The sequence below is a fragment of the Mandrillus leucophaeus genome, unplaced genomic scaffold (genome assembly GCF_000951045.1).
Source record: "Mandrillus leucophaeus isolate KB7577 unplaced genomic scaffold, Mleu.le_1.0 Scaffold233, whole genome shotgun sequence".
NCBI classification, from domain to species: Eukaryota; Metazoa; Chordata; class Mammalia; order Primates; family Cercopithecidae; genus Mandrillus; species Mandrillus leucophaeus.
Window position 1 is genome coordinate 4,219,718 of NW_012102399.1, and position 16,603 is coordinate 4,236,320.

General features: G+C 36.9%; 1 protein-coding gene across 2 annotated transcripts in view; it reads left to right on the top strand.

The window, feature by feature from the left end:
• The window catches only part of STAU2 (staufen double-stranded RNA binding protein 2), a 341,604-nt gene that overhangs the window by 76,459 nt on the left and 248,542 nt on the right, over window positions 1-16,603 (top strand). For both annotated transcript variants that reach the window (XM_011982002.1, XM_011982001.1), the window contains one exon: window positions 726-861. In XM_011982002.1, the coding sequence (XP_011837392.1) occupies window positions 726-861 (136 nt within the window). The remainder of the gene's footprint in view (window positions 1-725; window positions 862-16,603) is intronic.

The window sequence follows — 16,603 nt, forward strand, 5'->3', positions numbered from 1 at the left end:
AAAAAAAAAAAAAAAAAAAAAAAAAAAGGCAAGGTTGTAGTAGTCTTTCTCCTTTATAGCTGTTCAGTGTTTTATGCTATGGACGTGTTTATAACTGTTGCTGCATTGATGGTTGTTTAGGTTGTTTTCAGTCTTTTGCTTTTATCGATAATGCTGCTTGTATGTATCTTTAATATTTGCTAGGAATACATTCGATGACATTTTCGTTTCAGGAAACATTGCTTATATTTACTCTGTTTTGTTGGTTATAGAAAAAATTCAAAAAACTCTTTTCGTTAGATAAGTCCAGGAACCACTGATGGCTTTATTGCCAATGCTTATTTAATTACCAAAGTATAAATAAAAATATTCAAAGATGATGTTTTTAATGATGAAATACATGCAAGCTTTGTGGGTTAAGTAATGGTGAAGTTCAGTACTTTAAAAAATATTCAAGGTTAGCAATCTAAGAATCTTCTTTTTACTGTGTTTTAATAGTAATGATTGCACACTCAATTTTGTTGTCATTAATGTACAGAAAACATTGCAAAATCCCAAGATTTTATTAGAAGCAATATTCTTGGTTTTTTACTTTGTTTATGCAGTTCCTTAGAAAATCATACACGTGGTCCATCCGTTCGTACCTTCTTCCATGGTAATTAAGCGTAGTATAAATATAACTTGCATGTTTTATTGTGAAGATATTTCACTTGTGTGCCTTTAATGTTTTTTTTTTTTTTAAACAGGCAGTATAACTCCAACTGTGGAACTGAATGGGCTTGCTATGAAAAGGGGAGAGCCTGCCATCTACAGGCCATTAGATCCAAAGCCATTCCCAAATTATAGAGCTAATTACAACTTTCGGGGCATGTACAATCAGAGGTTTGTATGTCTTTTTTGGTTTTGTTCTTAATTATTATGCATGTTGTAAAAGTTTCTCAAACTCAAAAGAATATTTTCATTGTAAATCTAATTGACCTTGGGCATTTTGCATGGAATTTAGATAAAGCAGTTTCACAAGGAATATTTAAAGTAATAACTTTAAAAAAACCCAGTTTTCAGGAACTAGGTTTTTTTTTTTTTTTTTTTTCCCCTACCCCTACAAACGTAAAATATCTGAAGGAACTAGTTTTTATTGTGTCATGAGAGCCCTGTATTTGTTGCAGGGAAGACCAAGTCTTAAAGTCATTTCACAGTTTATAGTGTTGACTTCCCAGTTGACTTTCTCATTCATTTACCAAGCAGAGCTCAGTTTTTTTCTTGATTTGTCTAAATACATTAATGAACATGAATGTTTGTAATTTATAGGGAAAAAAGAAAAAATGTAAATAATATAATCCCAGAATTTGCTACTTTTTATATTTTCATGTACTTTACATTCTTTTTTCTTTGCATTTAAATATATTTAAGTTGAAGTTGTCCTTTATATGCAATTTTTGTAGTACTTTATGAAGGTGTGATAGACATACAGTAAAATGTACAAATCTTAAGTATACCTCTTGATGACTTTATTTTATTTATGTATATATGTATTTATACTTTGTTTGATGACTTTTTACATACATATATCCTCATGTGATCACCACTCAGATCAAGAGACAGAATGTTCCCATCACCTCTGAGAGTTTCCTCAGACCTCTTTGTCCTTGGCACACCCTTCTCCCAGAAATAATCACTATTTTATTATCATCGACTAGTTTTTGCCTGTTGATGAACTTTTTATAACTAGACTTATACAGTATTTATGTGCGTCTGGCTTCTTTTACTTTGTATAATGATTTTCTTGTTTTGGGATTCATCTATGTCGCTTATATCTGGGTTTTGCCCTTTTTTATTGCTGGATAGTGTACTTTGTATGGATATATCATAATTTGTGTATCTTGTATATGTAATACAGTGCTCTCTTTTCACTTAATATAGTGGCCGTTTGTCAAATATTTAAGAATTTTTTTCTTTTTTCTTTTTTTTCTTTTTGAGACAGAGTCTCACTCTGTCACCCAGGCTGGAATACAGTGGTGTGATCTTGGCTCACTGCACCCTCTGCCTCCCTGATTCAAGTGATTCTTGTGTGTCAGCCTCCCAAGCCGCTGGGATTACAGGCACATGCCACCATGCCTGGCTGATTTTTGTATTTTAGTAGATATGGGGTTTCACTATGTTGACCAGGCTGGTCTTGAACTTCTGACCTCAAGTGATCTGTCTGCCTTGGGCTTCCAAAGTGCTGGGGTTATAGGCGTTAGCCCCTGTGCCTGGCATAAAATATTTTTGATGGCTACATAATGCTTCATATGGCTTCATAAGTTATATAAATGTATGCCTATTTTTTTATCTAGGTTGTTCATGGCCCCCCCCCCCCACTTTTTTTTGTGTATGTGTGAGACAGAGTCTTGCTCTGTCGCCCAGGCTGGAGTGCAGTGGGGCAATCTTGGCTCACTGCAAGCTCTGTCTCCCAGGTTTACGCCATTCTCCTGCCTCAGCCTCCTGAGTAGCTGGGACTACAGGCACCCGCCACCACGCCTGGCTAATTTTTTGTATTTTTAGTAGAGACGGGGTTTCACCATGTTAACCAGGATGGTCTTGATCTCCTGACCTCATGATCCTCCCACCTCAGCCTCCCAAAGTGCTGGGATTACAGGCGTGAGCCACCGCGCCCGGCCTCATGCCCCCTTTTTTGTTAAGATTGCTGCAGTAAATAATCATTATGTAAATCTTTGTTCATGTCACTGATTATTTCCTTCCTTATATTACTATAAGGGGAATATTCTTTAAAAAGAATAAAGCATTGCCCAATTGCACTAAAGTTCGTACTAATTTCTTACAGTATGTGAGAATGCTTATTCTATTCTGACAACACTGAGTTAAAAAGGTTTTTGTCTTCTTTGATAGTTAAAAAGTAGTTTTTGTTTGTTTGTTTTTTGAGATGAAGTCTCTCACTCTGTCACCCAGGCTGGAGTGCCACGGCCCGGTCTCAGCTCACTGCAACCTCCGCCTCCTGGGTTTAAGCGATTTCTGGCTAATTTTTGTATTTTTAGTAGAAACGGGGTTTTACCATGTTAGCAAGGCTGATCTCAAACTCCTGACCTCAAGTAATCGTCTCTTTTGGCCTCTCAAAGTGTTAGGATTGTAGGCGTGAGACACCGCACCCGGCCATCAAGTAGTAGTTTTTAAAATTCAATTTTATTGATTACTAGTGAGGCTGAACAGTTTTTTTTAGATATTTGTTAGTTATTTATCCTTTTTGATTTGTCTATTTTAATTGCTAATTTTTATTCCATTGCTTCACCAGCTTTCAAATGTTTATGTATTGAGGATGTTAACCTTCAGTCTATTTTATTTGTTGTAATTATCCTACTTTAAAAAATTTGGCTTTTAATTGTGTATTTGTTTTTAATATCCTATAGTTTTAAAATTTTATGTGGTCTAATCTATTGTTTTTTCTTTATTTCTCTCACTTCTTTTATGCCTAAGAAATTCTTTCCTACATTTGATCAGATAGTTGCTGATGCTTTTGTTATGGTTTTGTGTATTTACTGATATAACGTAGGTATGTAGAGAAAATATTTATTGAGTCCATAAATAATCTGGTACTTTTTGGTTTCTTGCTTGCTAGGGGAAAAATTAGCTTTAATTGTATCCGTTTAAAACTTAGTCCTACTCAATTGTAAATAGTTCCTTTAAATATTGTTTAGGTTATCTAAGAAGAATTTGCACACTGTATTGGACTTCTGCCCTTCCCTTTTCCTCTCAGGTATGCCTGGGGGAGCTTTCTGTATGCTAGGAAGTAAGAGGCACCTGTATACTTCATCTCTGTAGAGGCATCTTGTGTTGTCCTTTAGTTCCTCTCTTCTTTGTGGTCATGTCCTTTGTCCACCAGGCATGGAAACTTGCAGTTGGTGGTGTCTAGTGCGTTTTTTCTCCCTCAGGTAATGCTTCTAGAGTGTATCTACCATCTTCTCCTTGCTAACTGGCCTAAACCCCCAGCTTTTCTTGGCTTCTTTGGTATATTTCATTCTCTCCTGTAACATCTCTGCTTCTAATTGTGATGCATCCAATGGCAGGCTTCCCAGCCCTCAGCTCGGTGTCCATACCATATAGGAGGCACAAAGGACCACACATTTCTCTTGTAGTTGTTTTATTTTCTCTTTCTCTGTATAATATACCCATTGCCTTTATGTTCAGTCTGAGGTTCCCCAATGTAAATAAATAAAGCTAGTTGCCCACTTCAGCACAATAGATATCTTTAGTCACCTGAGTAAGGAACACTTCGGCTATTGTATACTTATTTTATTGCTAATGTACTCTAGTAAATAGATTTATGAGAGTATTACATCTTTATATTTGTCGTATTTGATATCTGTGGTCCTTTGTTGAAATTTTGCTACAGTTCTGACTAGTGAATTTATTACTTTTAAATGGAAATAAACTACTTTTATTACTTCTAAATCTATTACTTTTAAAAAGTCTGGTGCTAAAGCAATGAAAAGTCAGACACTAATCCCTGTCCTTATGGAGCTCATGTTCTTGTAGGGGAGGTAGTCAGTCAATAAGAAGTGGTTAGTCACTGAGAAGGTTGCTTTTGATAAAGACCTCAAGGAAGAGAGAGAGAAAGCAGTGTGAATTCTGAGAGAGAGAGAGAGAAAGGGAAAGTATTCCAGGCTCAAGAAATAGCAAGTACAAAGCCCGTGCAGTAGGAGTATGCCTGGCATGACCTCAAGAGGCTAGTGTGGCTTGATCAGAGTGAACCAAGGGAGAGAGGAGTTAGTATGTGAAATTAGACAGGGATCATGTGGTTTTGATTTTCTTTTTTTCTTTTCTAGATTTTCTGTTAAGAATGTTGGCATTTTTTCTTTGTTAGCAGTTTCTAGTTCCAAGATCTGATTCTTATGGTTGTCTGAGGGGTACAGTAATTTTATTTATGACTTCTCCAAAGTAATAAATAACGGGCGTGCCTTAGGCCATTCCATGAATAGATAATGTGGACTTTCCCTTCAATTTTTTGGAGTGTCTTTATGATTTTCTGCAGATCACAAAAAAGGGTAAAAAGAATATCAGAAAGTACTAGTAAGCTACCAAGCCATGTTTCAACTGAAAAGCTGTTTCTGTTCACAGAAGTGCAGACCTAACCGTTACTCAGTAGGCTGTTAAACCATGATTTCTCATATGACCTTAATTTATAGATGACAACACTTGATTGGATTACGGGGACTCTGGAGCCAAAGATCCAAGGAGACGCTCTTCTCCTTGTCAGAACCCAGATTAATCATTAGCTTCTTAAGGCAGGGAATGAAAGGTGAAGTCCAAGAAACAGGTATCATTTAGAGGGATTTTTGAAAAGGTCCTTTTATTTTCTACTTAAAGTAACATTAAGCAAAATTAGGTATTACCTATGCTGTTTTTCCCCGTCTTCTTCACTGATGCGGTTTCTCCACTTGAACTCATTCAAAGGCCTAAGAAGAACTGAATTTTTCTTTTTTTAATGACGAGTGGAGAAAAAAGCATTTATCCATGAGCAAACTCTGTAGATACAACTTGGATTCTGAAGTACCTGTCTCCTTTTATTATGCCCAAGATGTTTTACAATAATTACAGCCGGTTATGTATTTTCTTTATCATTTGAGGTACTTTTCACTAACAGATATATTATAAAGCAGAAAACATATCAAAATTCATTTGGCAAAGACAAGGTAAAGTTTGGAGAACACTTTGTGCTTTTGTTCTCCCATCTTTCTTATAACATTTATGTACAGTAGAGAAATAGAATGGCTGAAATTAGACAATTTTTCAATTTTGTATATTCGCAGATGAAAAAATTATTATTGCTTGGCAAATGACCAGAATGACAGACCAGCAGGTCAAATGGCCCCTTGATCTGCTGGTGCAGATTTCCAAAGGGCCACAACTCAAACTAGGTTATGTGAAAATGGGAATTTTTGACCTACGTAACTGGGATATCTCTTGGGGAGATAGTCAGGCATGGTTGGATGTAGGACTTTAGTGTTGTTCTTCCTCATTTTCTATTTCTCTCTTTCTAGTTCTTGTTTCTTTTTTTCTCTACATTGTTTTCAAATAAGCCGATTCCCATTTGCTGTACTTCATACACTATATAGTCTGTAGACTTGTACTGAAGAAGGTGCAGTTTTTGGTTTCTGTTTTTTTTTTTGATAGTCATTAGAAAAGTCCCCCCAGACACTTTGGAGTAAACTGTCCATCCTGGAATTACTCATTCAAACTTGGTTGGGGTAGGGAGATACTTTACTTTAGCCAAGCCTGGGTTATATGTCCAACCTGGAGAAACAGGTTAGCCCCATCCAAACCACTCTGCAAGGTACAATTATTTTATGGAGTGGTTCCTCAAAAGCAAAGATTTTGAGAGAAAATTATTTCCATTAGTCAGAACATTTGGTTCAGTTCCTAGTTCTGATGCTTTTAGTTAAGTGATCTTGCACAAGGCTCTGGACCTCCATTAATTTCCTCGTTTGCAAAACAGAGATAGTAATAGCAAATGAAGGACTTCCGTGAGGTGATCTTCATTCAGCAGACATTTATTGCATGCCTACTCATTGCCACATGTTGTGTTTGAGTAGAGACTTTGAGGAAAGACAGGCAGTCTAATAGACTAAGTTTAGTAGAAGAGGAAAACAAAAGAAAGAATGATAGATGTGCCCTGATGGTGCTATGGAAGCATTAGGAAGGAACTAAGCATCCCACCCGGATTGGGGCACCAAAGAAGCCTTCCAGGAGGAATGAACTGAATCTTTAAGGTTAACTAGGATTTAGCCAGGTGAGGAGGGCAAGGAAAAGTAATATAGATTTTGGGAACAAACGCTAGGAATCCTGAGAAGTTTAGTTCATTCATGGACTTACAAGCAGTTTGGTAAGTCTGGAATGAGAAGAGTGAAGTCTAGGCAGGGCCCCGATTTGAATGTCCTGAAGTGCCCATGCCACGTGGTTTGGATTTTATTCTGAAGGTGATTGGGAGCCATTGAAGGATTTTAAGCTGAGGGATAAAATAATTGGATATATGTTTTAGGAATATTGCTTTGGCAGTATGTGGAAAGTAGGTTGGACTGGTTGAAACTTGAAGGGATAAAGAATTACAAAGATGTTGTGGTAATTCAGGCATAATGTGATGCAGGCCTGGAGTAGTAAAGATGGAGAGGAAGGGACAGTGTCTATAGATATTTAGAAGGTAGACTTGATTGCATTTGGGGCATTAAGGATAACCTCAGATATTTGGATGACTAGTAATACTGTTCACCACAAGAGTAGTTGGGGCAGGTTTTTGGAAAGATGAAGAGTTTAATTTACACTATGTTGCATTTAAATTGCCTATGAAGTATTTAGGAGTCATTTTATCACTCTTTATGGCCACGATGAAGGGTAGCAAAGATTATCTTTAATTTTGAAGACTTGTTGGAAGTAGATGTGGCAAGAGGTAGTAGAACATCTAGAGCTTTCAGAATAGGTTTGTGTAATATATCTTAAGAAAATGGCAGTTTAGGATTCAACCCAAGTTTCAGTGACCCATCGGCTCTTTGTTCATTGAAGATGTATCCTTTCTTCCCCCAAAGAGTTTGTTTATTTGTTAACACTCAGTTTGGAACAATTTTATGATATACACCTTCATTAGATGTGTTTAGTATATTTTGTGTCAAGATTACCTTTTGCTAGTGTATCCAGTTCTTGGTCCAATTTCTTATAGCTAGGTTGGTCAAGTTATTTTCTTTTAACATATGTTGAGTCATAGCAAGTTAAACAAGAATAAAATAATTTGGACTATTTTGCCTAAAAGTTACTTGTTTCTATGGCCAGAGTTAGACACTTACTTAAGGCTTCTTGGTTTTTCCTTGTACCTCTGTGAAATAAATCTGTGAGACATGGAAATAATTTTACAGATAGTGATTGTTATCAGTGGAAATTCGATAGGGTGAAAGAAACTTTTGAAGCATCCAAATGGACTTTATTGCATTATGTTAATTATCAGTAAAATTAATAGCCAAGATTCTGATTTATGAAAACAGCTTGTATATTATATTTCAGTTTATGTTATATAGGCTAATGATTTGTTGCTAAGTATTGTGATGTTGGTGTGCTATTTAAAATTCTGAGGTCATTCAAACTTTGAATATAAGATTTTTCACTCATTTGTAATGCCCTCTTAAAAAGCATATTGGAAAGTAGAACAGTTGATGTTGAATATTCAGTTGTCCCCTTGTATCCCTGGGTTCTGTATCCATGGGCTCAGCATTCGTGGATCCAGCCAATTGTGGACTGAAAATATTCAGGAAAAAAAGGGTGGTTGCACCTGTATTGAACATGTACAGACTTTTTTTTTCTTGTTATTATTTCCTAAACAATGCAGTGTCACTACTATTTTCATAGCATTTACATTGTATTAGATATTATAAGTAATCTAGAGATGATTGAAAGTATATGGGAGGATGTGCATAGGTTATACACAAATACTACCACACCTTTTTATATCAGGGACTTGAGCAACCGTGGATTTTGGTAGCTGTAGGGGGTAGGGATGAAGGTCCTGAAACCAATTCCCCACAGAAACCTAGGGATGACTGTATTTGTACCAGCAGTGATGCGAACAGTTACAAACCTACAGTTCTGGTTTCTGCCACCAGGTGGTGCTTGTATACTGATCAAACAACATGCAGACTGGGTGAGCTCACTTTGGTTGCTATTCCAAGGCCATTAAATTAGAGGTTAAACCATATGAAACTGCCAATATTTGACATTTCTTTGACCTACAAATATGTCAGTTTCATATGTTCAACCTAATAGGAAAAAGTCATCCAAGTATACAACATTAAATTCTCTTGGATAAATGAAGTAAGCATAAAGTGGTGAAAAACCCTATTTGTTTCAATAGATATAGAACTTTGCCTTTTGTATAGCACATCCCTTGGTTTGGGGAATATATTCTTTTCTCTTTTCTCATATGCTTTAACATGGAATGTGTGTTAGAACTCTTAAACTGATACTACTTCATGTAGATATCACTTTATAGATGTAGAACTGAAAGATAGGCAGCAAGATACTTTTTAAAATCCTTATATATTTTAAAATAGTGTTAAATTATTAACATTAATGTTAAATTAGGATCTTTTTATTTGGGAGAAATTAACCTAAACCCATAACAAAGACGCATTAAAAATAAATTGTCTTTTTCAAACTCTCATAAACCAGAGAAGAAAATTTGAACAAGTTACCAAAGCAAGGATGAGGAAGAGCGAACTTAAGATCAGTATCCCCCATGATCACAGATATAAAAATTATTATTATTATTATTTTGAGACAGTCTTGCTCTGTTGCCCAGGCTGGAGTATAGTGGCGTGATCTTGGCTCACTGCAACCATTGCTTCCCGAGTTCGTGATTCTTGTGCCTCATCTTCCTGAGTAGCTGGGACTACAGGTGCGTGCCACCACACCTGGCTAATTTTTTGCATTTTTAGTAGAGGCAGGATTTCAGCATATTGCCCAGTCTGGTCTTGACCTCCAGACCTCAAATGATCTGCCCGCCTCGTCCTCCCGAAGTGCTGGGATTACAGGCATGAGCCACCATGCCCAGCCAGATAAAAATTGTAACAAAATATTAGCAAATTAAATTCAGCCAAATTTAAATAACATTATGATTAAATGAAGTTTATTCTAGGAAAGCAAGATGAGTTTAGTATTTAGTAATCAAAGTAATTAACCCAATTAATAGAATAAAGGAGAATAACCATATGAGTATCTCATTAGGTTCAGAAAAAGCACTTGACAGAAGTCAGTGCTCATTAATGATGTATACTAGCAAACTAGGAACAGAAGAGAACTTTCTTAATTTGATAAAGGGCTTCTTCAAACAACCTCTAGGTAACATTATGCTCTATAGTGAAAGACTGAATACTTGTAAGATCAGGAACAAGGCAGTAATACACACTGTTATAACTTCTGTTCAGCATTATACTTGAGGACTGCTATGGCTCATGCGTGTAATCCCAGCACTTTGGGAGGTCAAGGCGGGCAGATTACTTCAGCTCTGGAGTTTGAGACAAGCCTGGGCAACACGACCAAACCCCATCTCTGTTGGTGTGTGCCTGTTGTCCCAGCTACTTGGGAGGGTGAGATGGGAGGATTGCCTGGGCCTGGGAGGTCAAGGCTTCAGTGAGCTGTGATCACCACTGCATTCCAGCCTCAGCAACACAGTGAGACCCCGCCTCAAAGAAACAACAAAGAACCCCATGTTATACTTGAGTTCTATTAAGTGCAACAGTAAGAAGAAACAGATGGGGGAATATTGGAATCGGAGATATAAAACTGTTGTCTTAGACACCATGATTCTGTATGTAGAAAATATTAAATCGAAACTACTGAGAAGCTACTGAAAAAATGAGTTTAGTAAGGCCACAAGTTGCAAGGTTAGTATACAAAAATCAGTGGTATTTCTGCTAAATAGTAATGAGCAGTTGGGGAATTAAATAGCATGAAAACATCATATTCAGAGATCAATTTAATAAAATAGGTACACAACCTGTATACTGAAGGCTATAAAATATTGCTTAAATTAAAGAAGACTCTATTATTTAAGATTTCAATTCTTCCAAAGTTAATGTGGAGATGCAATGCAATTGTAATCAAAATCATAGTAGGGTTTTTTTTTTTTTTTTGATAAAATTAAGGTAGTGCTGACATTTGGAGATGCAAAGGACCTGCAGCAGCCAAAACAATTTTGAAAAGAAAACAAAATTGGCTGGCCCACACTACCTGACTTAAAGATTTGCTATAAAGCTACAATAATCAAGACAACAGAAAATTGACATAGGGACAGATATATGGATCAGTGGAACAATAATATAGCAGTTGGCGAACTATAGCCCATGGGTCACATCTGGCTTGTCTGTTTTTGTATGACTTGCAAACCAAGTAATGTTTTTTACATTTGCAAATGGTTGGAAAAACATCAAAAGTAAGATGATATTTTATAACACATGACATTTAAATGAAATTTTAGTGTGTGTCAGTAAAGTTTCATTGGAACACAGCCACAGTCACTTGCTTATGTATTGTATGTACTTGCTTATTTATAGTCTGCTTTGGTGTTACAACAGCAGAGTCAAATAGATGTGATAGATCATATGGCCTGCAAAGCCCAAAATATTTTATATCTGGCCGTTTACAGAAGTTTGCTGATCTCTGGAATATGGAAGCAAGAAATAGATCAGTCCGCATACGGTCATTTAATTTTTTCAAAATTAATTCCAGTGAAGGTGCTAATGGGGAAAGGATACTCTTTCCAACAAATAATAGTAAAATAATTGACCTTTCGGACAGAAAAAAAAAAAAAAAAAAAAAAAAAAAAAAACCTGGGCCGGGCGCAGTGGCTCATGCCTGTAATCACAGCACTTTGGGAGGCCAAGGCAGGTGGATCACCTGAGGTCGGGAGTTCGAGACCATCCTAACCAACATGGAGACATCCTGTCTCTACTAAAAGTACAAAATTAGCTTGGCATGGTGGCGCATGCCTGTAACGCCAGCTACTCGGGAGGCTGAGGCAGGAGAATTGCTTGAACCCGGGAGGCGGAGGTTGTGGTGAGCTGAGATTGCACCATTGCACTCCAGCCTAGCAACAGGAGTGAAACTTCATCTAAAAAACAAAAACAAAAACAAAAACAAAAAAACCTGAACCTTTACTTCACATCATAGACAAAAATAAATCAGAAATGGGCCTTAGACCTATATGTAAAAGTTAAAGTGAAATTTCCGGAAGAAAATACTTTGTTACTTTGGAAATAAAGATTTTTTAGAACACAAAAAGCATGGATCATGCAAAAATTGAGAAATTACATGTCATCAAAATGTAAACTTCTGGTACTTGAAAGACACTTTACAAAATGAAAAACCAAGACATGTATTAGAAGGAAACATTTGTAATAAATGTATTTGAAAGAGGACTTCAGAATATATAAAGGAATACCTCCAATTCATTAATAAGACAAAACTGGACAATATTTTTGAATAGACAATAAAGAAGAGATAAGAATGGCTAATAAACACATGAAGAGATGCTCAAAGTGATTAGTCATCAGGGAAATGCAAATTAAAACCATAGCTAAAGTTTAAAAAGACTGACAACACCTAGTGTCATGGTGGGGCAACTGGAAGTCTCATACATTGCTGCTGGGGATATAAAATGGTATAGGCACCTTGTCAGAGTTTATTCGGTTCTTATGAAGTTAAGCATGTAGTACTTATCTTACCACCCAGCAAATTCCATGTGGTATTTACCTAAGATAAATGAAAATATATGGCCATTCAAAGGCTTGTACATGAATGTTTGTAGCATTTTTCTTTATAATAGCCCCAAATTGGAAACAACCCAAATATCTACCACTAGGTAAATGGTTACACTGTAACATAACAATGACTTGGAATACTATTCAGCAGCAAAACTTGTGATTCATCCAATGATATGCATGAATCTCAGAAACTATGCTGAGCAAAAGAAGACAGGACAGATACATAGTGTAGATACTGTAAGATTCTATTTTTGTGGAATTCTAGAATAGGCAAAACTAATCCATAGTGACAGAAAGACGTTCTTTGATTGCCTAGATTTGGGGGGTGGGAATTTCCTATACAAGGAAACTTTTGGGAGTGATAGAAATGTTCTGTATTTTCATTTTGGTGATTGTTAATGTGAGTGTCTGTCAAAATTCATCCAACTATGAGCCTAAAATAGGCACATTTCATTAAATGTAAATTTTACCTCAATAACATTGATTTAAAGAATACATTTTGTAATTCTCCATTTTTTTTGAGGCTAAAAATATTTATAAGAAAGCGCCAGATTTTTGCTTCTGAAGCATTTGGCCAAAAACATTGTAAATGTTTTTCTAGAGGCTAAAATAATATTTACCTTATAGGGTGTTTGAGGACAGAATGATAGGCTGGTTCAGGTGCTTAGCTTCTGCCTTTGTGCACTAATTGTTGTTATAATTGTTAGCCTTTATTGCATTTTAACTTGTTTCGTTACAAGTACAAACTCTGGAGTTGGAATCATAGCTGTGTGGATTTGAGCAGGTTATTCAACTTCTAATTCTCAGTTAACTCACCTGTAAGTTAGGAGGATAAATAATGCTTCCTTACAGTATTGTTTTCAGGTTTTAATAAAGTAATTCAGTGACCATGCATGGCCCTTTACCTTACTTTACCGTAGTGTTTTGAGTTCCTTTAATCTAAATATCAGTATATTTGTACTGGACGTTGTTACTGTGGGAAATTTAAAAGAATTTACGTCTGCTTAATTAAAAAAATTAATAAAATCAGGCTGTGATTCTGTTATTATTTCTGGGTATACGCTTTATAGAAGGAATGGCTGATTCTCTATTACATATGAATATTTTTGGCCCGTGTTAAAATTTAGTTGACCCTGGAATAATACTGCCACTGTAACCCAGAGAATCATTTCTCCCTTAGAAAACTGTGCATTTATATAAGGAGTCATTAAGTTAGGATTTAAACGTGAGCTTTGGAAAATCTGTGGCCTTTGTGTAATTATATGCAGCATTTTATACACATACCTCTTCTGCCTTGTCTAGCTTGATAGCCATTCATTTTATCTTTGGTCTTTCAGCTTTCTTAACGTTCATTCCCAAGGAATATCTAGTCTGTTTTCTTGCCACAGAGTTAGTATTCAAGTACTAATAACTTGGTAATACATTTACCATGATAGAACTTCAGGACTCCATGCTCCTTTGTTCTGCTTTTAGAGGCAGCCAGGCAGGCCCAGGGATCACCACTTAATTTTGGATTAGAGACTGTTTAAAATACCTGTGTGTGTGTTAAATACAATTTTTTTTTTCCCGAGCCAGTGTCTCGCTGTGTCGCCCAGGCTGGAGTGCAATGACACGATCTCAGCTCACTGCAACCTTTGCCTCCCAGGTTCAAGCGATTCTCCTGCCTCAGCCTCCTGAGTAGCTGGGATTACAGGTGCCCACCACTGTGCCCAGCTAATTTGACCTTGTGATCCGCCCACTTTGGCCTCCCAAAGTGCTGGGATTACAGGATATGTCACAAAAGGTTTAACATTTTTCATATCCCCTTTAAACAAAAACAAAAGCATAAGTCAACAGAGCCAATTGTTAATTTTAAAAGTGTTTTCACAACAAGGGGTCTATCTTTCTAGTCCTAAAGTTATTTAAAAAACTGAACAACTTTTATCTAGAATGGGCGAAATAAATAGCATTCTCTATTCTTTTATTTGAGGCTAATTTTATTAATCTATTGCTCAAGCTCTCAAAAACAAATACAATACTTGGTTTATTTTGTGTTTGAAGCAATGCTGTCTCACAAATATCTTTATTTTCTGTTCAGTTGAGCAAAATCTTGCTTAACAATGCTTATTTACTTGTGTTTAAAAAAACTGGGTACAATGACAGTTTAAATTATGAAGCTTTTTTTTTTTTTGAGACGGAGTTTCACTCTTGTTGCCTAGGCTGGAGTGCAGTGGCGCGATCTTAGCTCACTGGAACCTTCACCTCCCGGATTCAAGCAATTCTCCTGCCTCAGCCTCTTGAATAGCTGGGACAATAGGCATGCACCACCACGCCAGGCTAATTTTGTATTTTTAGTAGAGACAGGTTTCTCCATGTTGGTCAGGCTGGTCTTGAACTCCCCACCTCAGGTGATCCACCTGCCTCGGCCTCCCAAAGTGCTGGGATTATAGGCGTGAGCCACTAAGCCTGGCTGTGAAGTTCTTTTTAATATGTCATGTGACATATAAATACGTGGGCTTTCAGTATTCAGAATTCTGAAAGATTTATATAGGTTGCCAGTCATTGCTCTAAAAATTTTGAAATTTTTGAAGTTTTTTTTCTGCTTTGTTTTGGAGGGTTCCTTTATACATCAAAAAACAATGTTGCCCACCAGCTGTTTCTCCTTAATACTCAATCACTTTTTATGCATTTTCTTCAAATACTGATTTTCAGTAAAGGTTTTGTGAAGTTTTAGTGTCCATTGGATTTAGAAAGAAATTTAAGTATGGTTGTTTTTTTCTTCGTTGCTGTTTTTTTTTTTGTTTTTTTTTTTGAGATGGAGTTTCGCTCTGTCACCCAGGCTGGAGTAGAGTGGCTTGATCTCATCTCACTGCAACCTCCATCTCCTGGGTTCAAGCGATTCTTCTGCCTCAGCCTCTGGAGTAGCTGGGACTACAGGCACGTGCCACCATGCCCAGCTAATTTTTGCATTTTTAGTAGAGACGGGGTTTCACCATATTGGCCAGGCTGGTCTTAAACTCCTGACCTTGTGACTCACCCGCCTCGGGCTCCCAAAGTGCTGGGATTACAGGCATGAGCCACCATGCCCAGCCTAAGTATGGTTTTTAAAACAAATTTGCTTTGACTATTAATGAGGGTTTATGTTACATGTTTATAGAAGTTTCTGCAATAACATAATTTCTTGGAAATGTAATATTGTGTCTAATAAATTCTGGGTAAGATTTTGGGTGATCATCAAATAGGCCATGTTCCAAACTTTGTTTTTATGTTGGTTACTGGAAACTTAGAATGTATTTTCTCATAGAAACATTATGATAAATGGTGGTGAACTTCCCAAGGTAATTTTTTTAAAAAATTGAGATGGAGTCTTGCTCTGTCATCCAGGCTGGAGTGCAGTAGCACGATCTTTGCTCACTGCAACCTCCCCTAACTGGGTTCAAGAGATTCTCATGCCTCATCCTCCCGAGTGGCTGGGACTACAGGCATGGGCCACCACACCTGGCTAATTTTTATTTTTTTTTAGTAGCGACGGGGTTTTACCATGTTGGTCAGGCTGGTCTCGAACTCCTGACATCAGGTGATTTGCCCACCTCGGCCTCCAAAAGTGCTGGGAATAAAGGTGTGAGCCACCGTGCCTAGCCCCCCAAGATACTTCTTAAAACCCCATGTTACTGAGTGTGACTATTGTACCTTTTAAATAGTTTTTGTTTTTGTTTTTGTTTTGAGATGGAGTCTTGCTCTGTCGCCAGGCTGGAGTGCAGTGGTACAGTCTTGGCTCACTACAACCTCCGCCTCCTGGGTTCAAGCGATTCTTGTGCCTCAGCTTCCCGAGTAGCTGGGATTACAGGTGTGCGCCACTGCACCCAGGTAATTTTTGTATTTTTAGTAGAGACTCACCATTTTGGCCTGGCTGGTCTTGAACTCCTGACCCCAGGTGATCTGCCTGCCTCGGCCTCCCAAAGTACTGGGATTACAGGCATGAACCACTGCACCTGGCCTCTGAATTCTTTTTAGCAAATGAAGTTGTCATTGACACCTAAACCTGGTAAAGACAGAACAGAAAAGGAAGTTGCAATCTAATACCAGTATAAATATAGAAGAAAAAAGTGAGCAAATAAAATCTGATGCAAAATTAGTAATATTATATGCCTTCTAAAAATTTATGTTGAATTTAATTCATTTATTTGAATACTTTTATTACTATAACTATTGAAAGTTATGAATTCTCCTTTGACCATTGTTTTCCATTTGTACTATAGTTTCTGCTATGTAGTATTTTCATTATTCTTTCAGTATTGTTTTTCCAGTTTGTGTTTTCAGGAGATTGAGACCATTCTGGCTAACACGGTGGT